We start from the raw sequence: 27,177 nt of genomic DNA, 5'->3' as shown, positions 1-27,177 counted from the left end.
AAGGTTAGAGTGAAAATACACACACATGTGTATGTGCAGATGGATATGTGTGTGTGTGTGTGTGTGTGTGTGTGTGCGCGAGTGTACACCTGTCCTTTTTTTCCCCTAAGGGAAGTCTTTCCGCTCCCGGGATTGGAATGACTCCTTACCCTCTCCCTTAAAACCCACATCCTTTCATTTTTCCCTCTCCTTCCTTCCTTCCTGACGAAGCAACTGCCAGTTGCGAAAGCTCGTAATTCTGTGTGTGTGTTTGTGTGTTTTGTTCATGTGCCTGTCTGCCGGCGCTTTCCCGCTTGGTAAGTCTTGGAATCTTTGTTTTTAATATATTTTTCCCATGTGGAAGTTTCTTTCTGTTTTATTTACATCATTATATATATATATATATATATATATATATATATATATATATATATATATATATATAGGGAGAGACAATGGTGTGAAAAAAGTCGAAAAAGTGTTGGTTTGAGATGAGCTATGTTGATCCTGTGCTGAACTTAGGTTGGCGAACAACAATGGGTGCAAAGGTAAGCTAGTTGTGTTGTCTCCAAAACACGTTAAAGGGTGGGGAAATTCAGGAAAATTTCGAAGAAAATGCGTGTAAATGTATTCAAAGGACTGGTTATGTACCGGCATGTTATGAAAATGAGGCTAACAATTGTTTGACGAAGAAATAATAACGTTTAAACCTGTGGGAAGCTGCTAAAAAATTATCGTTTATGTGGGAAAAACGGGAATGGAAATAAAACTAAAGTTGTTGGAAATAGCTGAGATGGTTGTTTAATGGGTGAAAGGAACTGAAGCTGTGAAATAGTATTCACGAGTTTACACGAAATGTTTGTAAACTTGGAACAGTGGATTTTATAGCAGCAGTAATGTTGAAAGCGTTAAAGTTTTTAGGTTATGGTTTGGAAGTAAATTACGTATTATTATAATTAGGCAGGCTAAAATGTGGTGGATTACAGAAAAAGGGAAGATGAATGCAAAGTGAAACTACTTGTACAAACAAAAAGAGAAAGTAAGATGATAGAAAAGATTTCAAAATGCAACAGAGACAATAACAAACTTAATTGTTGGGTTCAAATTAATGATGTAAATAAAATAGAAAGAAACTTCCACATGGGAAAAATATATTAAAAACAAAGATTCCAAGACTTACCAAGCAGGAAAGCGCCGGTAGACAGGCACCATAAAATAACACACAAACACAAAATTTCGAGCTTTCGCAACCGGCGGCTGCTTCGTCAGGAAAAGGAAAGATGAAAGGATGTGGGTTTTAAGGGAGAGGGTAAGGAGTCATTCCAATCCCAGGAGCAGAAAGACTTACCTTAGGGGGAAAAAAGGATAGGTATATACTCGCGCGCACACACACATATCCATCCATACATACACAGACACAAGCAGACATACAGCATACTGTCTGCTAGAAATTTTGTGTGTGTGTTTGTGTGTTATTTTATTGTGCCTGTCTACCGCTGCTTTCCCCCTTGGTAAGTCTTGAATCTTTGTTTTTAATATTTTACACTGTAACTATAAATGAGAGATTAAATTAGGGAAAGGGTCATATATTCAATGAGAAATATCACTTGTAGAAAACATTCTTGGCAGATTAAAACTGTATGATGTACTGGAACTTGAGGCCAAAACCTTGCCATCACAGGCAATACTCTTACTTATTCAGTTTTGTAGTCACGACTCTTTCTCCTCTTGTACTACCATCCAAATATCACAGATATTCTTCTGCATATCTCACAGGACTAGCAACTACTGGAAGAAGTGAGACTTTTGAGAAACAGGTTAGCCAAAGCCAAGGTGTAGTTTCCAGAGTTAAGTGTTCACTCAGCAGTAGAGGTCCATTTTGTAAATGGTTTCCCTCGACATCTTTTCTCTTAGGTGTGCTAGGCCAGTAAAGTATGCAGGGAAGCTCTTTTTAAGTTTGGATGGTAGGAGAAGTGGTACTGGCAGAAGTGAAGTTGTGTGGGATATTGTGGAACGTGACTGGAGAACTTACGAATGAGGTTCGAGTTTGTATCCTGACACGGCACACAGTTTTAATCTGCCAGTAAGATAGAAAAAGGTGCACACACTACTACACAGGGATACATTTATTGAGCAAATGAACATACGTGCCAAATAAATATACATCAATCTATACAGATGTTGACTCCTCTACTTACAAAAGCTCGTGTAACAGAAGTTTATACAAAGCAATCTGAGCAACAGATTTTTACTTGGGGCAGACTCAGTCGGATGACTTCACTGTTAAAGTTGCACACTAAGTGGTGACAGACAAGGAAAAAGGTTCAAATTATTCAGGTGTTCAAATTCCGAACAGGCATCCACCTCCACCCCGTGAACTCAGAGAAGCAACAAAGTGCGACGTTGCGGCCACTGGCTGAGGGACCACCCGGCGGCGTCCTGTACGTAGGCCAGCGACAGAGTGTCCAGTCGCGGCAGTGACGACACCGTTCCGGAGAGTACGTCCACATTGTACCCGCACCTTCTCGGACCAACGTCTCGAGCTGCGTCAGATTGCACGGGCTCGACAGTTCCGACGTGTCGGGCCAGGTGGAGTTCTTGAGGCAGAGGCGGCGCAGCCTGCGACAGTAGCGGAGGAAGCCCAGCTGGACCAGCTCCGTGTTGCAGAGGTTCAGTTCCTCGAGCAGCCGCAGGAACGGGAGCACCTCAAAGAGTTCGTCGCCGGTCAGAGCGTTGTTGACGAGGCAGAGTGAGCGGAGACCGGTGGGCAGGTGCTTCAGACCCGTCAGCACTACATTGTCGGCCTCGACACGGAGCTCCTGCAGCTGGCTACAGAACCGCAAGAAGGACAGGTCCGAGAGCATTCCGCAACGATCCAACTGCAGCTTCACAAGAGACCTCAGACCTGCGGCGGCCACCTCCATATCCGCTCCCCCCACACGGCAGTCGCACAGCCGCAGCATCTGCAGTTTCCCGAGGTGGCGGAGCTCCGCGTATGCGGACGACGGCAAGTCGTCGCAACTTTCCAGTTCCAGTTCCTCCAATTTATCCGAGCAGTGCCGTAGGAACGTCAGATCATTCAGACTGCGGCAGTGGATTCTCAGAACCTCCAGCCGGCCGAGCCCTTCCAGAGACTCCAAGTAGTTCGCTGACAGGGACTCTACGTCGAGGCTCAGCTCTGTGAGAAACGGGCACAGCTCCAGGGCAGAGATGATGGCACATTCCGCCCTAGTGCCCGGCTTGAAGAGTGTCAGTGTCGGGTTCCCTCTGACGATCTTCAGCCTCCGGAGCGCCGTAAAACAGATAGGCGAACGAGAAGAGAAGACGATATCTGCAATGCTGAGATCAGTTGTCACGTGCGTACACCCTAGTCTCTGACAGTCCTGCACAGCTCGTATGTCAGACATGTTGGTCACTGACAAAAACAACTGTGGGTAGTAAATTTTCACCTCGAACATTTTGGCCACCTTGATTTCGATTTCCTGCAACAGTGGTACGATGGACAATACGGCGCACGTCTCGGCAGATTCTCTCGGACTTCTATTGCTGACGTACCTTTTCCCTTTCCACAGGTGGGTGAATCCCGTCACAATTTTGTACCACTGCTTGCACACAGTAGCACATCGGACCAACTCAGGGATGGGCAGATAGGCAAAGACGCAAAACAGTACATCGTCTGGCGGGTTGCAGGCGAGTGTTGGCGATTCCATTTCTGTGGACAGAACGTTAACAGTTATTCTTCAGAATAAGTATTGCTGAAGATTTCGTGTGTGTCACTTTTATTTAAGGTATGTATGAGAATGTCAGGCAGGGCAATTTCATGTCAAATTATACGAGCCACGTTAACTCGATCGTGAATTTCTGTGGAAAAAATATACGTCAGCACTCTGTATCACCATTGTTAATAAATAAAATATTTTCATTTTAAACCCATAAAAACTGTGCAATATATTCTTTGCTTAATGTCTTAGTAGTTACTGCAATCAAAGTGGGCAATATTTTTTCTGTGTAAAGTGTCAGAAATTTTTCAACATTCTGCATATTTCACATCACTGAATTTCTAATGTAGAACATGCATATTGACAACACTGATTCCATCTTTCTTCCATTTATAACAAACGAATGAGAACTTGCACACGAATTGTTCTGCACAGAGTTTTGTTTTTGTTTGAACTTTTTGTTAATTACGATGTCAGTGAGGAAACACAGGAATGAAAGACGGATGTGTGCGGAAGATGAAGAAAGACAAGAAGACGGTGTTTGAGAGAGTGAAAACACTTCCCAATTGTTGGAAATCTGTCAGAGGTGTTGCAGAAATGCCTCGGTCCTGAACTAACTGTGTTACCATCACATCCGTTGTGCAGGAATGGTTATACTCCCTAGAACAAGAAATTTCACTGAGCTTCTTGTTGTAGGCTACCTGAATAATCATCATCCCTGGAATGTGATCTGAGGAAGACAATGCAGATGTTTATATTCCTGGGTGTGAAGTAGTTGATGTGTTGAATGTTAGCATATCTGATTTAGCAATCTAATAGGTCACCTTTTAAGTGTCCACGTAAGATAAGAAGCACAAGAACACAACAGTATGTAGAAAGAAAAGTGGAAGAAGTTGCACAAAGTTTTACAGAACCAACATCTACAAAATTTACTGAATTTTATAATGAGGAGGCACTTTATGCAGAACCTAAGAATAGTGACAAATGAACTCAGTGTGATATGTGGTTTCAAAACCTGAACACTACTATTTTACTACAATGAAATGAACACCCATAGCTGCTTACAGGTGTTGACATACGTCAACTGGGCAGATGAAAATGTGTGCCCCGACCAGGACTCGAACCCGGGATCTCCTGCTTACACGGCAGACGCTCTATCCCTCTGAGCCACCGAGGACACAGAGGATAGTGCACCTGCAGGGACATCTCTGGCACGCCTCCCGCGAAACCCACATTCTCAACGTACTCTCCCGCACTACATTCGTAGTGCCCCGTCCATTATACTCATTACTCATGGCGCGTTGCCAATTCCCGTAAGAGTTCGGGCACTGTTTGTGCATTCGACGTTAACAAACTTCTCTTCTTCAGAAATGCTTTCCTTGCCATTGGTAGTCTACATTTTATATCCTCTCTACTTCAACCATCATCAGTTATTTTGCTCCCCAAATAGCAAAAATCCTTTATTACTTTAAGTGTCTCATTTCCTAATCTAATTCCCTCAGCATCACCCGACTTAATTCGACTACATCCATTATCCTCGTTTTGCTTTTGTTAATGTTCATCTTACATCCTCCTTTCAAGACACTGTCCATTCCGTTCAGCTGCTCTTCCAAGTCCTTTGCTGTCTCTGACAGAATTATACTGTCATTGGCGAACCTCAAAGTATTTATTTCTTCTCCGTGGATTTTAATACCTACACCGGATTTTTCTTCTGTCTCCTTTACTGCTTGCTCAATATGCAGATTGAATAACATCGGGGAGAGGCTACAACCCTGTCTCACTCCCTTCCCAACCACTGCTTCCCTTTCATGTCCCTCGACTCTTATAATTGCCATCTGGTTTCTGTACAAATTGTAAATAGCCTTTTGCTCCCTGTATTTTACCCCGCCACCTTCAGAATTTGAAAGAGTATTCCAGTCAACATTGTCAAAAGCTTTCTCTAAATCTACATTTGCTAGGAACGTAGGTTTGCCTTTCCTTAATCTTTCTTCTAAGATAAGTCGTAGGGTCAGTATTGTCTCACGTGTTTCAATATTTCTATGGAATCCAAACTGATCTTCCCTGAGGCTGACTTCTACCAGTTTTTCGAATCATCTGTAAAGAATTTGCGTTAGTATTTTGCAGCTGTGACTTATTAAACTGATAGTTCGGTAATCTTCACATCTGTCAACACCTGCTTTCTTTGGGATCGGAGTTGTTATATTCTTCTTGAAATCTGAGGGTATTTCGCCTGTCTCATACATCTTGCTCACCAGGTGGTAGATTTTTTTTGTCAGGACTGGCTCTCTCAAGGCCGTCAGTACTTCTAATGGAATGTTGTCTACTCCCGGAGCCTTGTTTTGACTCAGATCTTTCAGTGCTCTATCAAACTCTTCTCGCAGTATCATATCTCCTATTTCATCTTCATCTACATCCTCTTCCATTTCCATAATATTTTCCTCAAGTACATCGCCCCTGTATAGACCCTCTATATACTCCTTCCACCTTTGTTCCTTCCCTTCTTTGCTTAGAAATAGGTTTCCACCTGAGCTTTTGATATTCATACAAGTGGTTCTTTTCTCCAAAGGCCTCTTCAATTTTCCTGTAGGTAGTATCTATCTTACCCCTAGTGAGAGAAGCTTCTAGATCCTCACATTTGTCCTCTAGCCATCCCTGCTTAGCCATTTTGCACTTCCTGTCGATCTCATTTTTAGCCATTTGTATTCCTTTATGCCTGCTTCATTTACGGCATTTTTATATTTTCTCCTGTCATCAATTGAATTCAATGTTTCTTCTGTTACCCAAGGATTTCTATTAGCCCTCGATTTTTTACCTACTTGATCCTCTGCTGCCTTCACTATTCCATCCCTCAAAGCTACCCATTCTTCTTCTACTGTATTTCTTTCCCCCTTTCCTGTCAATTGTTCCTATATGCTCTCCCTGAAACTCTGGTTTAGTCAGTTTATCCAGGTCACATCTCCTTAAATTGATACCTTTTTGCAGTTTCTTCAGTTTTAATCTACAGTTCATAACCAATAGACTGTGGTCAAGAGTCCACATCTGCCCCTGGAAATGTCTTACAATTTAAAACCTGGTTCCTAAATGTCTCTCTTACCATTATATAGTCTATCTGATACATTCTAGTATCTCCAGGATTCCTCCAGGTATACATCCTTCTTTTACGATTCTTGAACCAAGTGTTAGCTATGATTAAGTTATACTCTGTGTAAAATTCTACCAGGCACCTTCCTTTCATTTCTAACTCACAATCCCTATTCACCTACTATGTTTTGTTCTCTCCCTTTTGCTACTCTCAAATTCCAGCCACCCATGACTATAAAGTTTGGTTGGTTGTTTGGGGAAGGAGGCCAGACAGCATGGTCATCGGTCTCATCGGATTAGGGAAGGACGGGGAAGGAAGTCGGCCGTGACCTTTCAGAGGGACCATCCCTGCATTTGTCTGGAGTGATTTAGGGAAATCACGGAAAACCTAAATCAGGATGGCCGGACGCGGGATTGAACTGTCGTCCTCCCGAATGAGAGTCCAGTGTCTAACCACTGCACCACCTCGCTCGGTCATGACTATTAAATTTTTGTCTCCTTTCACTACCGGTATAATTTAGTTTATCTCATCATACATTTCATCAATTTCTTCATCATCTGCAGAGCTAGTTGGCCTATAAACTTTTACTATTGTAGTAGGCTTGGGCTTCTTGTCTATCTTGGCCACAATAATGTGTTCACTATGATGTTTGTAGTAGCCTACCCACACTCATATTTTTTTATTCATTATTAAACTTACTCCTGCATTACCCCTATCTAACTTTAACCTATTCATTTCCCTTTTTAAATTTTCTAACCTACCTGCCGGATTAAGGGATCTGACATTCCATGCTCTGATCCGTAGAACGCCAGTTTTCTTTCTCCTGATAACGACGTCCTCCTGAGTAGTCCCTGCCCGGAGATCCAATTGGGGGACTATTTTACCTCCGGAATATTTTACCCAAGAGGACGCCATCATCATTTAATCATACAGTAAAGTTTCTCCTTGCTTTCAGCTGTTCGCAGTACCAGCACAGCAAGGCCATTATGGTTAGTGTTACAAGGCCAGATCAGTCAATCATCCAGACTGTTGCCCCTGCGACTACTGAAAAGGCTGCTGCCTCTCTTCAGGAACCACACGTTTGTCTGGCCTCTCAACAGATACCCCTCCGTTGTGGTTGCACCTACGGTACGGCCATCTGTATTGCTGAGGCACGTAAGACTCCCCATCAACAGCAAGGTCCGTGGTTCATGGGGGGTGGGGGGGAATCTTACCTACAGTATCCGAAAGATTATGCAATAGGACAGCATTGAGTGGAATACGGACATCTACAAGTGAACACAGCAGGAGAGATTAGTCAGTGCAAATCGGACAGACCTGAGACATTATATGCTTGTGTCACCTCTGAGTCCAGATGTAGGTGTGGTGGCATCAAAAGTGTGATTAACAATTTCCCTGAAATTATTAACGCGCTCTCTGTGAGTTGGTAGTGACTAAATGCCACAGTCATATCTGCAGACAGTGCAGTATCCTACTAACAGTTATACATGGAGGAAATGAATAAATAACATCACGTTTACATATTGATCGAGTGTGCACAAAAAAGCTCTAACTGGAAATTAAAAATATTGAGCAATAAAATATTAACAGAGTTTAAATCTCCAAACATCCTTAAGTTCATTCAATTTAAGATTTTTGATTACTAACGCCTTTTAGCATATTACTTCATTATGAAGAAAGAATCTCTCTCTCTCTCTCTCTCTCTCTCTCTCTCTCTCTCTCTCTCTCTCACTCTCACACACACACACACACACACACACACACACACACACACACACACACACACACACACACACACACACACAGCGCGAGAATAATAATGATAGTATGGGATGTCGCTATAAGGGAAGTGTCCGATTGTCTGCTTTGACCAATGACGCCACAAATATGGCGAAAACGGCGATCCACATCAACTCCCGTACCACTCCTATGACGTTATCATATAAACATGACAACAAACATGAGAATAGATCGAAAAACCACCAAAAAAAATTTCCTCCAAATATATCATGAAACTAGCGGGACAAGTGGGTGAAATTAGGGGTTTTTGGGTGCAGACAAACTAAATATAAACACACGCCACTACACCAAACGGCAAAAAGCACTAAAATAACAAGACCCACAACCTTCCCAAATTCCATGACACACAAAATCCACTGGAATCGATCATTTCCCTTGACCTATAAAGGTCAACAGAAACAACCGATACTACACTATAAATCTCAAAAATTTCACCACCGCTGCACTTAATCCTACTAAAGCAAAAAAGCACTAGAAAATGAAAATTGGAATCTAACACTTCCCTTGGCCCGGGATGTCCATATTCAAATTTTATCCAGTCGGCTCCTTTGGGAGTTTGCTGCCAACAGCAAATCATAGACTAGACCACAAAGACTTCGCAGTCACCTTACAAGAATGGAATGGCAATTGACATAGTATTCTGTAGCACGCTTTGGTTTTTAATGGGTTTTCTTCTTCGATATTTTTATTTGTGAAAGTAATTATATAAATGAAGACTGCATATCTTTTTTTACAAAATACTAATTCCCATCGAATGCTTACTCTGTTATTTTCTAGTTTATCTGGGATGTCAACAGTGGATCTTTCAGACATAACATCATATGTATTAATCTGTATGGAACGAAAGCTTCGAAAACAGGAAATCGAGAGTGCAGTGGGTGTGCTTTTGTTACACAGCCTAAGTGCAGGGCACGTGACATCCTTAGCCAATCAGAACACAGAACAGAGAACATAGAACATTACATGATGTGTAAACAGCCAATCACATATTCAAGCCGCGAACACACAAACGAGACCAAATTTTAAGCATGAAACTTGAACAGACACAGCAAAGTAAAGTAGAATATATGCAGTACCAAGCAAAGCGATGCTGTAACATAAATTTAGTTTTGAGGAAATTGGGAATATAGGTTTCGCCGAAAGGCACGTAATTTTTGTTGCCAGTCATGCTTGCAACATTTTTCAAAAGAATTATTTCATCACAGTTCAACCGGGCAGGTTAAGTTTACCCGCTTCAGCAAAAAAAGTGATTTACAGTAAAACTTCGTTAACACGAATCCGAAGGGACCGAAAAATCAGGAGTTCGTGTTAAAAAAATCGTGTTAAGTGAAATACACAGACTTTAATAAGTATACATGTACAGCAGTACACTAATGTGTAATACACTACACTATGAGTCACGTTATTGTAGACGTATAACACTATAAAGTGATTGTAAAATTACAATTACTCACAAATTACATACGTTACTTTCTTGGAAAAAAATTCGGTCATGGCTCGTTGACGTCCATGAGAACGATAATATTTTGTAATTTCACAACCAATTGTAACAATAGCATCCGTAAACCCAGAAGTGACGTCGGATGTTGAAGCGAACTGTTCTAAACAGTCCAACGCTGTAAACATCTCCTGACAGGTAGGTTGAATGGTATCTGTATTCTCTTCCTCTTCACTTTCTTCTGATGGCCCTTCTTGCAGCTCGTTCACAGCTTTTGGCACATCCGACTCCACGGAAGCACATACGGCAACATCGTCGCCTATACTAATGAATTCCTTGAAACTAATCCCGGGATTCACAACGTCCTGTCCATTCATCAGATGAAGTGGCAACTTCTAACTCGTGGACATCTTCAGTGTTGCTATGTCTCCAACCTCTGTTGAAGCACTTCCCTTTATGATGTGCTGATACTGAGTTCCAGGCTGCTGCGATGGCTTTTATTGCGTCAAGCAGATTCCAATTTCGGGTTGCACTATTGTTTTCGGCAGCACAAATTGCAACTCTTACAAGTCGCTTGCGATAAGCTCTCTTTATGAGAGAGATTATGTCTTGGTCCAAAGGCTGAAGGTGGTTTGTGGCATTGGGTGGAAAAAACTGGACCTTTATGGTTCAAATGGCTCTGAGCACTATGGGACTTAGCTGCTGTGGTCATCAGTCCCCTAGAACTTAGCACTACTTAAACCTAACTTAACCTAAGGACATCACACACATCCATGCCCGAGGCAGGATTCGAACCTGCGACCGTAGCGGTCACGCGGCTCCAGACTGCAGCGCCTAGAACCGCACGGCCACTCCGGCCGGCGGACCTTTATGTCGGATAGGTTCAGATCATGAACGTTATGGGCAGTACATTTGTCCAATGTAAGAACCACATGTCTATTTTGAGCAACCATTCGACTGTTGAAACGAAGAAGCCACTTGCGAAATGATGTATCATCGATCCAAGCTTTCTTGTGGTGACAGTAGATGCAAAGTAAAGTGTCCATATTTATGTGTTTTAAAACAACGTGGTTTCTCGGATTTACCGATAACCCAAAGACGAAACTTCTCACTGCCGTCAGCATTACAGCACAGTACAACAGTCACACGTTGTTTGCTTCGTGCTCCACTGTGACACTAATCACCTTTTATCCCCAGGGTGTAATTTGGAAAAAAATTGTAGACAAATCCAGTTTCATCCACGTTAAGCACATCACACGAGGCATACTTTTCCCCTCAATCAGTTGAGTTCATGCAACCAGCTGTTCGCACTTTCTTAATCAACTTTATTTGCTTCACCACAAATTTGTACAGATGAAATTTAATGTCTCTTTTGGAACCGATACAACCAACCAGCAGAACAACGAAAGTCTTCGATGCCCATATCTTTAGCAATATCATTTGCTTCTGACTGAATCACAGAGCCAGTTAAAGGTATGTTAGATGCACGCATATGATTGAACCATTCTAGCAATAACATCTCGATGTCTTCATACTTAGCGGTACGAAGTCGTTTAGATTTGTTTCCCAATTCTTAATAATCGCAGATAAAGTAGATTTGGGTATTCCAAACTGCTCTGCAATTGCTGTTTTCTTGGTACCTCGGTCCACTTCATCTAGAGTCTTAAGCTTTAACTGTACATTTAGAGCTGTCCGTTTCCTCTTTGCCATTTTCGCGTGCTACGGTACTGGTTGTAACTGTAGTTTTTATTCAGTATTCCAACTCGATACGGCTACGACTAACAGAACACCTGTCAAATCTGGCACTGAGTACGTTACTAAATGCTGCCGCACACATTATTGAATGTCTTACAATGTACAGCATGCGCCGATTGTTGAGGTAATAATCGCGGCTACCGACAATACGTTAAAAACGAGTCGGCAATAAGTATAATTAGCTTTGTAGCTAAATTTTCTACATTCATTTCGGAAAAAAATTACGCTTTAGAACACACTAAGGTCGGAAGTTTGTGTTACAGAGAAACTTAATTACGCTAGGAATTTGCCTTAACCGAAATTCATGTTAACCGATAAAACATACCATAAGAACTAATGTATTCCTGGTGGGACCAATATTTTTTATCGCGTTAACTGCGAGTTCATCTCATGCGAGGTCCCACTAACTAGGTTATAGTGCTTTTTTAATTTTTTTTTATCTGGCGATCTGCTCGAGGGAAAATGTACTCCGCTAGTTAACCACAAAATGTTTATTAATCTTTCTGCAATATCGTGGCTACATTTGTTTTATTTTTATTTATTTATTTATTTTTGCCCTCACTGAATTCCGTCGAATACTGAATTTCCTACAATTTCACGTCTATTGTTGTGTTTCCTTCTCCCAAATTTCGCCTCGTCCATTTTAACGACTACACTTGTTGTTCCCAACTGTTAAGTGTTTACTGCCCACTCGATAACCGCTACATGACAGAAGAAATCCCAGTCTGTCGCCGTACGCATACATGCCGAAATTTGTGGCAAGTTTCACCGTCTTCGGACACACATGGAGCATGCGACTACCCTTCGGCGCCAGCAACGAAACGAATCCTCATTGAATAAGAAATTCGAAAGGACCTTGCATTTAGGGTGTGGAAGCACATTATGAGAGACTAACCACGATCATAGAGTAAACCTCTCTGGAGAGAGCATTGCGTTCTGCACATGTTGTCAACAGTAAACCAGGATTGTCACATGTTTTCGGGACTTCATTGAGCGTGTGTGCTTTCCGCAGAGTTTGAAGTTTATAATATCAAGAGTTTTGTTGTGTTTTCACCCTCTATTGGTAGTTTAATAGCGATGGTGAATTAGTGTTGTTGCTACGGATGCAAAGAAAAATATGTGAAAGGAGGGACAGAAACTTTTCATGGGTACTATGTTTAAAAATTTCAAGACACATTATAATTGAGGTTTGATTCTGTAGACCTATTTTTCTACAAACAATCGCTTCCTCTCGTAAATTTGTTAGTGGAACAAAAAACAGAATGGTTAGTTGTTTGAGCAAATACTATCCTCCACGCGTTTTTCAGTGACTTGTCGATTACGTATATAGATTTGAAAGACGGGAGACAGATAAATGCAATAGAATGGGAGTCTGTAATTGTCTTCGTATAATGTGTGTCTAAACCTTTTTGTTTACTACAAAGTTACAGTAGGAGACCATGTTAAGTGTGTCTGGGACATGGAGAATGATTATGTGTGATTTATATTTTAGTTTCCTGAAGGATGAAAAACGAGTAAATATGTGGCTCCAGAAAATAAGGAAGAGTAATTTTGTCCGCACAAAATATTCAAAAGTATGTTCAAAACACTTTGAAGAGCAATGTTTCGACAGAGGAAAGTTTGGATGTGTGTGGCTGACATGCCCGGGTTCGATTCCCCGGCGGGGTCAGGGATTTTCTCTGCCTCGTGATGGCTGGGTGTTGTGTCCTGTCCTTAGGTTAGTTAGGTTTGAGAAGTTCTAAGTTCTAGGGGACTGATGACCATAGATGTTAAGTCCCATAGTGCTCAGATCTGTTTGAACCATTTTTTTTTTTTTGTGGCTGAAGATAGATGCTATACCAACTATTTTTAATTTTCCACAGCAGACAGCACCTACTACCAATTTCTGCATTCAGCTTAAATACATTTTCTGCACAAATCAAATAAAAAACACAACAGTGTAGCTAATCAAAGTACACATTCATCTTCTTTCCTGTATTTTGCGTTCAATTTATTTTCTTCGCCATTTGATTAAGAAGCATAAAATACTAGTAAACATGTCCTCAAACTCTTTCATTTGTGTCACTTTCCACTTCCCTTAATGGTGTTATATGGGCTGACTGTTACATGACCAACTGTATTTGCTTTACAGTACATTTATTCTTCAATCTACTTTTTTATCCCCTTCTTACTCAGTCTACTATTTATTTACTAAACTGGGAGCAAGTACGTAAAATGCATTAAATAAACACTTCGAAATGTCCCCAGCAACAAAAATTGTTCTTTAGGTCGCAAAGACGAGAAAAAATACGCAGAAATAGCAGAAAAAGAACGAATTAGCAGGGATATAATCACTAATGTGTGTTTTTCGGACACTTGCAAAAGTACTAGCGTACTGTCAAGTCGTTTTGCAAGATTATCACTGCAAAAAAGTGCGTCAGGCTCTATAATACTATAAAGTGCCGAACCATACCGAAAACTACCAAAAATTGAGTCATCTGAATTGACACCTGTCGCAAAAAAGCAGAATGCAATATCACCTGCCCTTAAAAGTTATGTAGCTGGTTTATTCCCGGTATCAAATGGATACTGTAAAAATGCCTGCACAACATATACAAATAATCCACAACACGTACGAAAAGAATCCGTCTGTACTAGGGACGTAGTGACATTCGAAACATACAGGGCGCTATACGGACAAACACACCACGCCCCGAGATCACGTGACCAGGCCGGCAATGAATGTTGACAACACAAAACCTGTTCTGCGCATGTGAATGCTCACTTCAGAGATATTTACTCTATGACCACGGTCATGGTTTACCTTTACTTATTCTATAAAATGCAGCCTCACCGACAAGGCGGCATTGGTCACCACCGCCAGATCCCTGTTCGGCTCCAACCTCTCCTTCCCGACCCCACCGAACACCTGCTCCTTAGTCTCTTCTTCCCCGGGCTTACCGTTACCTGCCCCACCATCTATGTCCGCCCTAACGTCCCTATTCCCTTCGACTTCCTCTCCCACACTGACCGTACCTTCTCCTCCTACGTGATCGCTGCCGACCTCAACATCCACAGTCGTTCCGCCGCCCAATTACGGCGGTGGCATCGGTTCCTCTCCTCCCTTCAAGGGGACCTCATCCCTATCCCCCAGCACACCCGTCCCGAATCCAACTGCACTCCCGATGTTATCCTTTCCTCCACCAACCTCCTTGGCCGCATAACCGTGGATGTCCTGGAGCCTATTGGTAGCGACCATCTCCCTGTCCTCGTCACAGTTTCAGACGGTCGTCACCCCCAACCCGACCCTCGTCGTGACCCTCCCCCTAAGTATGTCAAAGACTATACCTGTGCCAACTAGAATGCCTACCGGGATACCCTCTCCACCCAGGTCGATAGCCACCCCCTCACCTACCGTCACCCTGACGATGTAGCCCATGCCGCCTCCTTTCTCCAGCAGACCTTGTCTGAGGCCGTGGAGGCCCACGTCCCTACTGTCGCCATCCACCCCAACCATCCTACCTTACCCCCACAGGCCGTCCTCCTCCTCCATGAATCCTGTCGTCTCTACCGTGCCTTCCTTCACACGCGTGACCCAGACACACGACGATGCCACTGGCAACTCCGGCGACACATTCGTAATTTGCTCGCGGCCAAGAAACGCCGGGACTGGCGACAGACATGCACCCGTTTAAATGCTACCCTACCTATCAACACATCCAAGTTCTGGTCTGCCTTCTGTCGCCTTACCGGAACTAAACCCTCCCCCTCCTATCCTCTTCTCCATGACGATCACCCCTTCCCTGACACCCCTAGTAAGGCCAATCACTTTGCCTCCTACCTCTCTGATGTCTTTTCCATCCCCGACGATCCCCAGTTCAATTACTCCCTCTTCCCGGATGTCCACGATCAAACTGACACCTCTGTCCCTCCCCTCGCACCTGTTTCCAGTACTTGGACAACATTACACACACGGAACTCAATGCCCCAATCACTACACAGGATCTCATTGCTACACTCCGCACAAAACGCAACACCGCTCCTGGTCACGATCGTGTCACCTATCGTCACCTTCGTGAAGCTCCTGCCTCTTTCCTCTCCACCTTGGCCAGGCTCTACAATGTAGTCCTGTCCACCGGTTACTACCCCGACCTGTGGAAAACCTCACATATCGTCATGTTCCTTAAACCTGGCAATCCGCCGTCTCCTCCTACCGTCCCATCAGCCTTACCTCGGTCTTCAGCAAGGTCCTGGAATCCATCCTCTCCCGCCGCATCCACCAGCATCTCCACCAGCACCGCCTCCTTCCGGTTACCCAGTGTGGCTTTCGGCCGTCCTTCTCTTCCGACGACCTTCTCCTTCAACCTCACTCAGCTCCTTTCCGACCAGCTTAATTCCCGTCGCTCTGCTATCTTCCTCTCCTTGGACCTCGAACAAGCTTATGACCGCATATGGCATTCTGGTCTCCTCTTCAAGCTCCAAACCTTCGCCCTTCCCATTAACTACGTCCGTCTGATTGACTCCTTTCTCTCCCGCCATCCTTCCTACGTCACCATTCATAACACAGATTCCTACACCTTTTTTCCCTCCGCCGGTGTGCCCCAAGGCTCCGTCCTCTCCCCCCTTCTGTACCTTTTGTATACGCCGGACACCCCCCGTCCACCTTCTCCAGTTTGCCGATGACAGTGCCTTCCTTGCCCTTGCCCCCACCCTGCAGCGCTCCCAACACCTTCTCCAATCCCATCTTGACCGGTTCACCGCTTGGTGCAACCAGTGGTTGCTCAAGGTCAATCCCTCCAAAACCCAGGCGATCATTGAAGGCAAAACCACCCCTTCCTTCCGCCTCCTTGATTTCTACGTCACCGTCTATGGCCGTCCTATCGCCCTCATTCCCACCCTCAAGTACCTTGGCGTCACCCTCGACCGCCGCCTCTCCTGGACCCCCCATCTCCGGACAATCCAAGCCATGGCACACTCCCGACTCCGTCTCCTCAAGCTCCTTTTGGGCCGTACGTGGGGTCTGGACCCCTCCACCATCCTCCACACCTATAAATCCCTCATCCACCCTATCCTCTGCTACGCCCATCCGGCCTGGATCTCCGCCCCCCCCCTACCTTTTATACATCCCTTCAAATCCTTGAACGCCATGCTCTCCGCCTCGCCTCCCCCACACGGATCCTGTACGATCTCATTCCTTTTCCCCACCTCTTCCGTTTCCTTGAAAGGATACGGATCCTGTACACCTCCCGCAAACTTGACCCGCTTGTCTCGTCCATCCTCTCCCTCTCCCACCCCCACCCGCTGCCGCGCCTGTTTTCCCACATCACACCCGGTCTCCATCTCTCCACCCTCCTTACCCTCTCCCAAGGTGGATTCCGCCAGCTCCCCATCCCTGATGATGTCCTCCTCCCCTCCATCTACCCCTCCTATCAACTTTGATCCTCCCCACCCCCACTCCCGTGTCCTCTCCTCTTGGCACTCTCCCTCCTTTCTCTTTCCTTTTCCCCATCCCCTTCCTCCACCCCTCTCCCCTTCCTCCTCCCCCTCCCTTGGTAGGTCCCCGGACTCGCACACGCTCAATGTACATTCGCGCGCCGGAGATAATCGCCATCAGTGTCTCGTGTGTGTGCCTTCGTTTTGTGTTTAGTGTTCTTTTGTCGTCACGCCACCACTGTTCACGTGTGCCGTCGCAGTCATCCGTGCTATGTGCGCTGTGTCAGTGTTTTTTCTCGTCCAGCGTGTACGGCTTCATGTTTATTGTTTTTTGTATCTACATTTTTTGCCCACCGTTTTTATTGTATTGTCTGTGACACCTATATGTCATATTATTGTACCATTCAAGGCTGAAGAGCAGCGTAATATGCTGCTGCCAGCCCCCCCTTGTATGAGGTGATTAAAAAAAAAAAAAAAAAAAAAAAGGCAGCTTTCACACGCCATCTTGCCTGAAATACGACATGGCAACTCAGAGGGCTTCGAATGAGACCAAATTTCGTAATATGTCACAGTACTCCATACACTGCTCGCAGGATAATGTGATGTTTCACTGGCCCTGAGCGACCGCCAGATTTGTACTTGGAAGTTATCACATCATCTCTGGTCAAAAATCGACACTTTCGTGAAATATTTGTAGTTTAAGTTTTAGTGATGAGTTCCGTTCATAAACTGAAGTTATGCTCTTACTTTCCTGCCTACTCAAGCTATGGAAATCTCGATACATTCACGGAAATAGTCTATTATTCATGACATAAGTTGTACATTTCACTGTCGTGTCACAAGGTAACTCTTTCACAACATTCGCGGTTTTTTTTTTTTTTTTTGCTTTGACATTTGGTGGTTTCTCCCACTAACAAATCAACAGCTCTTCGAGCATAATCTCTACATCTGGCTACGCTACAGATCAGTGAAACCCACAATCAGATTTTTTCTGCCAATTAAAGCTATGCTCTTATGTCCCAGCCTAACCACACCAACGGAAATCTTGAGATATTCGGAAAATACAGCGGAGAACATTTGAACCACAATCGTAAAGATCACGACCTATTCTTAAAAATGCCAAATATTTGCAACATCGGTTAATGTAGAAGTCTCCACTTCACTCTCAGCAGTTTAACCTTAGATATCTAACCCCCCTCCCAAAAAAAAAAAAAAAAAAAAAAATCTCAAAAAAAAAAAAAAAATTCACGATTGCACTTTGTCCCAATTCGACATTCCCGTCAATAATTTGGGCAGTACAATGGTCAGTATATAGTGCGAAACGGCATTTTGCTCTTATTTTGTATGTGACATAGCACTGACGACCTCATAATTGTAATCAACTAAAGTGCACGTCACTTACGACGGCGGTCGAGTTTAGGTTCGTTCTGCGCATCTGACGTCATAAAGCACAGGCACCCAATGAACAGAGAACAACGTTACCAGAGCTTGACTGCAGTGCACACCACGGACGAGTTGCTTCAGTTTTACAAACGTTCAGTCATAAATAAAGTAATTGGACAAAAGCAATGTCTTGATAGCAGACTTTCTTTTATAAAAAGTTTGGAAAAAGCATTCTTTGTACCAATTGCTTCATATTCTATTAAATAATTAAACCAAACAAGAAATTAGACTCCTAATTCAGGCGATTGCAAGGAAGGTGTTTGTATCATTCTCACAATAAAGAACAGCGGTAATTGTTTATTTCCTATAGTACTTTGATGAAACGTGAATAATTCATAGTCATACCAACACCGTTTGTCGGCATTTTGCATGATGTTTTAAAGTCCTTCAGGAATGTCAATGAATGATGAACTGCGTTAGCGTGATGGTTAAGATGTTTGACTGCTAAGCAAAAGGTTCCGAGTTGAAACTTTGTTTGGTGCATAATACTTTCTTTATTTAAAAACAATATCGTAGTGTCTTACTTCATGAATTTTATTAGTTTGAATTTAATTTTTTGAAATTTCTAGTTCTTTGTCTCTTCATTATACTCATAATCTGGTACTTAAATTATATGACACATTGTTATACAGTAAATTTTATATGAAATTTAGGTATATTGTCCACATTTCATTCTCAGCATTATGGCAACCAAAATCGACCATATGGAAAGCATGCGCTATGGACTTTTACCTCTGCAAACTCTTCAAAATTTCATGCAATGGTCTACTACATTTAATGCTGCACAATAACTGCGTTAAACATCGAAACAAAATTAAGTCATTTATGGGGGGAAGGTACCGGTCAAGAAGATGTGTAAAAATCTAATTTTTGGGCCAAACAGTTTTTGTGAAATCGAATGATAAGTGTGTCAAAGCGGTCGGAACACCACGTGTCAGCACAGGCTAGCGATGACAAAATCGCGCACAGCGAGGAATACGTCTCTGTAGCAGCGAAAGGGTTAATGCAGCCGTGGTGGCTTTACTTCATAAACTGCGCACTCCCCCCTAAACGTAAGTTTGCGAACTATACTATTCTGCGGCGTTGCTTCTCTTGGCGCATGCGTCGTTTGCAACTGGCAACGCAGCAATCTCCCACGTATGGGCGGGCAAGCGTGAGCCGCCAAGATAAAAGAATTCGACTATAGTGTATAACCTGTGGCTTCCTTCGAATGAACTACTAAGTTAAAATTTACGAGATAGTTTATTAACAATTTCACAGTCTCTCTCCCTTTAACAGTCTAGGATTAAGTTCTGTTGTTACGTCCGAGCCGTACTATACCCACGGAAATCGAGATAAGGAAACCACGACATATTCAGAATATAAGAGCCATATATTTCTTGCACATAAGAACAGCAATATCATGGCTTCATTTACATTCACTTAATATTTCGTCTTACATTCCTGTCTAACCACATCTACAGAAAAAAACACCCACTCTTTCTGACGAGCAAAATTACTTACGCAGCCACAGCTCTATTTCTATACTGCTTGTATATTAATGTGTGTGTACGAGCGCGACGAAACAGCCACTTAGCCATCGGTTGAATAGATCACGTCTGCTATGTCGCTGTAATTGGCTAACTAGATCACGTAGCCTTTGCTCAGATTAAGTTCGTTTGCTATACAGTTGCAAACATGTGAATGCGTTCAACGCATGCATTCTCCCAGTTCCTGCTGGTTTGTGACTGTTTGATAGCTGGTTAAATTCAAAACACATACGTTAAATGATTATTCGTCGATGAGTATTTTAACACCGTAAAAAATAAATCTGAAGTGTGTGCCCACTATGTACCTTTACCACTAGATCTATATAAACATCCAGCATCTGGGTGCAGTCATTGGAAAAATGATGTAGGGTATATAGAGGAATGTTCGATTCGCGTCGTCTGCTTTGACCAATGACATATGAAAATGGCGACAACCGCCGATTACAATATGGTGACTAACTTTATGTTATTGATTTTTTGAAACTGGCTAAGCTACAGAGCAGCCTGTCACCGCAAAAAGGTTTTATCTGTTCGAGTTGCGGCTGATGGATGGTTGCAACTGGTTTCGAATTATCAGAGGAAATCGTTCTGACTGGCTCCTAAGACTTCCGTAAGACTGATCCAATGATATTAACGCACGCCTGCGCAAAACTGTGTGTTTATTCTCGTACTAGGTTAGTCTTTTGAAGGACCACTGTATTTCAACCTTCTGAAAATTTAATACATCTTGGTATAATTTTATTTTCTTTAGGGATTTTTCTGTGGAAATCTGTTACATATATGAAGCCTGGGTTTTCAAAAGCAAAAGGATCTCACTACCTTCCTTCAACGTTACTTTCAAAATGAATAAATATTTTTTCTCTCCCATACAAGGACCCGATCACAAGAGCCGGTAGTTGGGGGCCACATACTACAGTCATTGCTATAAATGTCATGCAATCATTCACGTGGCTCATTTTAGAGGGGAGGTTGCATAGCTAGAAATAAGCACACATTTACTAGTGAAATTAAACTGGCTATCAGTTTCTTAAAAGTGGGCACACTGTGGCCACTCCCTAATAACTAAACGAACGATCCCCCCCCCCCCCCCCCCGTGTGGAGTTTGCTGGTCTCCCATCGGGCGCCTCCCCAGGTGGCGGATAGGGGAATGCTCACCAGATATGGTGGGTACCGGGGAAATAAAATACCCGGGGTGGACCAAAACTAGCAACTGCTGCCTTGCAGTATGATATTGGCTTATCAAAGGCTAAAGGAAGAAAACCTTGAGTAAAAATTACCTGGTCCTCCGGGTTGGGGGTTGTGCAGTGGGCCAGCTCCTCACTCACATAAAAACCCTAAAAAACCTAATAATATGCCTCGGAAAAATTGGAACTTTCGAAGACGAACTGGTGATGAGAAATGGAAAATTACGTTTGGATGCTGTAATGTGCAAGGTATTTCCACTAAAATAAATTTTGCTACCTGCAGAACTTGACATATTCAACATGGATGTGGTCGTACTCTCTGAAACAAAGAAGAAAGGCCAAGGAGAAGAAGAACTGGATAATTATGTACATATCTGGAGTGGGGTATCAAAAGCAGTAAGAGCCAAAGCAGGAGTCTCCATTATGATAAAGAAATCATGGAAAGGAAGAATCACAAATTGGACATTCATCAATCAACGTATTATAACTGTTGAAATGACATTATTTGCTAGGGAAGTTGTGATTATTGGCGTATATGCATCCACGAACGACACAAAAGATAAGGAGAAGGATACATTTTGGGACACCCTCAGGGAGACTATTGAAAAAATCCCAAGAAGAAAGGAACTGATTATAATGGGAGATCTGAATGGAAGGGTAGGAATTAGAGAATCTTGTAGAGTAGTAGGAAAACATGGAGAGGACGAATATAATGACAATGGGGAACGATTGATTGCAATTTGTGAACAGTTTGATCTAAAAATTACCAACACATTTTTCAAACATAAGGACATTCATAAATATACTTGGCAAAAGAACACCAAAGAACTTCATTCTATAATAGATTATATTATCATCAGGCAAACAAGTAGTTTCAAAGCAGTAGACGTCAGATCTTATAGAGGAGCCCAGTGTGGATCAGACCACTATCTAATTAAAATGAAGTCTTTCTGGCCATGGAAGAATGCAAGGAGTGGTACAAGTAACATAAATAAAACGAACCAGACTGAGAAAAATGAAAATTTGCCTTTTAATATTGACAACGTACAAGACGAAAGTATCAAAACACTCTTTGCGGCCAGGATGGAAAGGAAACTGGTTGAATCATTTGAAGGAAGTACAGAGGAAATACATGACTATATAAAAGCTAATGTGAAAATCATAGCAACAGAGGTGTTGGGTAAAAAAGATAGCAACCACGACCGTGCAGCAGAGTGGTGGTCAGAGGAACTGGAGGTCCTCGTTAGAGAAAAAAAAAGAAATTTGTTCCTTCAGTGGTTGAATGATAAATCAGAAGAAACAAGATCAATATACAAGGAAAAGAAGAATGAAGTGATGAAAAAAATAAGGATGGCAAAAAATGAAGCATGGGAAAGAACATGTGCCAAGGTGAATAGCAAATTAGGATTTGGGAGAGCAAAAGAAGCATGGTCAGTATTGAAAGGGCTTCGACAGGATACAAAAAGCAAAACTAATCTCCAACTGATAACACAAAAGGAATGGGAAGAGTATTTCCGAAAATTATTAAATGAGGACAGAGAAGAATATCTACAAGAAGGAACAGGGGAAGATTAAGGACATGAAGACGATGAGATCCAGATTTTAGAAAGTGAAGTACTTCAGGCGTTGAGAACAGGAAAGAATGATAAATCACCGGGACCAGGCAATATCAATCTGAAGTGTCTGAAATATGGTGGTGACAAAATTGTGAAACACAGCTCTTCAACAAAATGATACATGGAGAGTCAATACCCAACGAGATGAAGCTAGGTTACATTAATACAGTATTTAAGAAAGGGGATCACAAAATTTGTTCAAACTATCGAGGAATTTGTGTTACAAACACATTAATGAGAATTTTTGCGAAAGTAATTAAAAACAAACTGGAAAAAGATTTTAGAACCCAAGAAGAACAATGTGGATTCACGGCTCGGAGATCATGTGTAGACCATATTTTCACATTACGACAGATTTTGGAGAAACATAGGGAAAAATCAAAAAATATAGGATTAATTTTCATAGATCTAGAAAAAGCGTATGATACTGTTCCAAGAAAATTACTTTGGAGAGCACTACGTATGGCAAACATAAACCCTTCCTTGATTAAAATAATACAACAGATGTATAAAGATAACATTTGCCAAGTGAAAGTTGGTAATAAACTTTCACAGAAATTTAGAACAAGCAAAGGTCTTTTACAGGGCTGTCCCATGTCACCATCATTATTTAAAATCTATATAGATATTAGCCTTAGAACATGGTCTCGTAAATGTAATAGTATGGGATTAGAAATAAGAGATGGAGTTTACCTACGTCATTTATTATTTGCTGATGATCAAGTAGTCTTAGCACAAGATGGCGAGGATGCTAACTATATGTGCAATCAACTAGCAGTAGCATACAAAACTTGGGGTTTGAAGATTAATTACCAAAAACAGAATACTTGACTAATGATTCAGATGAGCTATACATTGAAGGAATGAAAATCAAAAAGATAAACATTTTTTGTTATTTGGGATCCATTTTAGAAATCAGGGGAAAATCAGAAATCAATAAAAGAATTAGTAGCGGATGGAGGGTCATTGGGATGCTTAACTCAGTCTTATGGAGCAGGAATGTAATGAGCAGAACTAAAAAATTAATATACAAATCCATATTAGAGAGTGTGGTTCTGTATGGAACAGTGACCTGGGCAATTAACATGAAGCACATTAAAAAATTACAAGCTCTAGAGATGGACTTTTGGAGAAGATCGGCAAGAATCTCCAGGGTAGAAAAGATAAGAAACACCGAAGTAATAAGGAGAGTGGAAATGAAAAAGAATATATGACATAATGGATAGGAAGAAATTACAGTGGTACGGGCATGTACGACGGATGGAGAAAACCAGAATACCAAAATTGATACTGGAGTGGGAACCGGAGGGGGGGAGAAGAAGAAGAAGAAGAAGAAGAAGAAGAAGAAGAAGGACGCCCTATGACCACCTGGATCCAAAATGTACAGCACACAATGAGGAGAATGGGTGCAAAGGAAGAAGACACACAAGATCGAAACACCTGGAGAAATATTTTGAGAATATAGTTTAAGAACAGTTATTGTTTATATTGTAATTTCCAAGTAAATTATTATGTTGGAGATAAACCTCTGTAATGAGGAAAAGCTCAAAATAATAATAATAGTAACGATAATTTTTCTTCAAAACAATTTATGGTAACGTCTGGGCGTTTTCTAGATTTGTTTATTCACATTGGTACCAATTATCTGCAATGTAAAGGCAACCCGCAACAATATTAGTGTTACCAAAATCAATGAGGCAAGCCAATCAATTTTTTTTCATGCATAAAAAAGAACAGGGAGTTGATGAGGAAAGTGGTATCAGGAATAATTACGAACATCAATTCACATTTTGTATCACTGGCTCTCAAAGAAGTGCCGACCACACGTGGGAGAAAGAAACGTCTCACTCAGTTTCATAACAAAGCTTGATACTCCCCCCCCCCCCCCCCCCCCCCCCCACACACACACACGACGCATTTCGAGATTTTCTCATCGTCATGATCAGAAGATACTGTGCCTATTACATTATACTGAAAGACCCACGCAAACCATCATTCATACTGTTTGTGAAATTTCTCTCTCTCACACTCTGTGTGTGTGTGTGTGTGTGTGTGTGTGTGTGTGTGTGTGTGTGGGCGGCACAGTACTGCATCTTTACCTCAAAAAGACGACAGTACAGTGTTAGAGGGGCACAACACACAAACAGCCCACAACAGACTTACGTAAATATTTTCACTTGACTTTGAGAATAAATTCTCAAAACGCGTAGTGCTAAGCACGAAGAAAATACGTACCCGGTGCATTATTTCATTACTTAAATCAAGGTAATTAAATGAGAAACACTTGAGCAACGTGAAGACGGCAGAAACGTCAACTAGCGCTATAGGTGGTCAGAAAACGAAACTCGCGAAATTTTGCGTTCGAGTAAACGCTAAGGGGTCTGACGGTCGGAGCTATCGCAAGGCTACAGACAGTTTGAAGACGGTAGCACTTTGTTCTGATAGCCTTACTCGAACGAACCTATTGTTTCACAAAAGCACAGCGCACTCCCGATTTCACAGTTTCCGAAGCTACCGTGCCGTATTTGGTGGGTTTCGTATTGATATTTGCGTATTACGTAAATATGCAGTTTGAATGCTGCAGCTCATAAAAGACCTAACGAAGTGAGGTCCTTTTCTCCTGGATTTCTTGTGCTACAGTGCCAGGAAGTCCGATATCGATATATAAAAAATTTACCATATTTGCCCCCCCCCCCCCAACAGAAATGGGCTGATCTCTTAGCATATCCCGAGATGCCAGTTAGACTAAAGGTAGGTAACTTGCCCCAGTTGGCGAAGGCAGCGACATTGAAAGTCGAAGCTTTTCGCTGTAAGCAGGCCTGTAGTAGCCTAACTTTCAAGTTAGCGCCATGTGTAAACGCACTTTGCAACAATTACCACAGTTCTGATCCTAAAGAAAACTGCTGGTTAAATTCGAAACAGATACGTTCAATGATTAGGCGTCGATGAGCATTTTAATACCACAAAAATAAATCTGGAGTGTGTGCCCACTATGTACTTTTATCACTAGATATATATAAACATTCAGCATTTGGGCGCTGTCATTAGAAAAATGACTGACTGGGGAGAGGATACAGAGGAATGTTAGATTCGCGTCGTCTGCTGTGACAAATGACTTAAGTAATACGCGACACCCGCCGAACACAATATGGCGACTGTAACGTCATGTTATTGATTATTTGAAAATGGCTAAGCTACAAAGCAGTCTGTCTCCACAAAAGTGTTTTATTTCTATAGCACCATATTAGTTAGCTTCGCCAACTAACGAACTTTCTTCTTCCAACCTAATCTACACCTCGCGCACAGCTACAGATTAGTCTGTCATCAAACCAGATTTATTTAGTTTCACATTCATTGGTTTCGTCATCTCACAACCAAACTGTCACCTTCCAACCTAACCCAGTCCTTCGGATAAGCTACCTAAAAATTTTTTTTTCCAACTTCGTTGGCTTCGCCAACTAACAACGATAATGTTAATGTGTGCACCGAAAGGTGACAGCAGCCATTAACATTACGTCACTGGACGACAACTCGTATTGATTAGACCCTGTACAAGGACACATTCAACCCAATAACGAATCATCGTGCATGGAAAAAGTGGAACACGTAAAGTTTCATTTAACCACACAAACTCTACATTTAACAATTTGTTTTTTCATACACAAAGCCAACTTGACAGACACTTACTTTGCAGGCAAAGTTTGGTGAAAGAAAGGCTTCCCTATAACAGCGAACTTTCCATTCGTGATTACAAAGAATGACAAACAGTGTACATCAAGAAATACATCGACTATTCAGTTCTGAATCGTACGAATTACACAAATACAACAAGGCCTCACAGACAACGCAACCCGCCCTCCTAGCTCCTACTGTAAGGCTATTGATTTTCGGATGTCAGTGTTGCCAAACGCTTTAGAGGAAATTCTGCTAGAATGCGTTCTATTTTGCAGTACAATACACTAAATTACACCGATATTTTATTATAGTTACAAGCGCCAAAATGTACGCAATCAGACAGACAATGAATGTATGCTCCACAATGAAATTTTACTTGTTCGTGTAAACGTATTGCACAAGGTCGCTGGTAATCTTCGATGTAAAGAAGGCAGTAATAAAAATTACACTTTGCCGTACCACCTACACAGGCATTGTAATAAAGTAACGGCTATAAAAGGCTGAGAAATTTAAAAAATCGAGTATACCGTTTCCATTACATTTCT

The 27,177-nt window shown here is 42.2% G+C and overlaps 1 protein-coding gene across 1 annotated transcript; it reads right to left on the bottom strand.

Moving 5' to 3' along the window:
- Window positions 1-2,090: 2,090 nt before the first annotated feature.
- LOC126295161 (F-box/LRR-repeat protein 7-like) lies at window positions 2,091-26,871 on the bottom strand. Its single transcript, XM_049987457.1, has 2 exons — window positions 26,645-26,871; window positions 2,091-3,691 (listed from the first exon to the last, which is right to left on the bottom strand). Exon 2 carries the CDS (start codon window positions 3,687-3,689, stop codon window positions 2,313-2,315), a length of 1,377 nt encoding a protein of 458 aa, XP_049843414.1. The 5' UTR covers window positions 3,690-3,691; window positions 26,645-26,871; the 3' UTR covers window positions 2,091-2,312.
- Window positions 26,872-27,177: the final 306 nt, after the last annotated feature.

The sequence above is a fragment of the Schistocerca gregaria genome, chromosome 11 (genome assembly GCF_023897955.1).
Source record: "Schistocerca gregaria isolate iqSchGreg1 chromosome 11, iqSchGreg1.2, whole genome shotgun sequence".
In the NCBI taxonomy this organism is placed as follows: Eukaryota; Metazoa; Arthropoda; class Insecta; order Orthoptera; family Acrididae; genus Schistocerca; species Schistocerca gregaria.
This window is presented reverse-complemented; position numbering and strand designations above follow the sequence as displayed.

Bases quoted from the DNA above. Each gene is read 5' to 3' on its own strand.
- LOC126295161 (XM_049987457.1), bottom strand. From the start codon at position 3,689: ATGGAATCGCCAACACTCGCCTGCAACCCGCCAGACGATGTACTGTTT.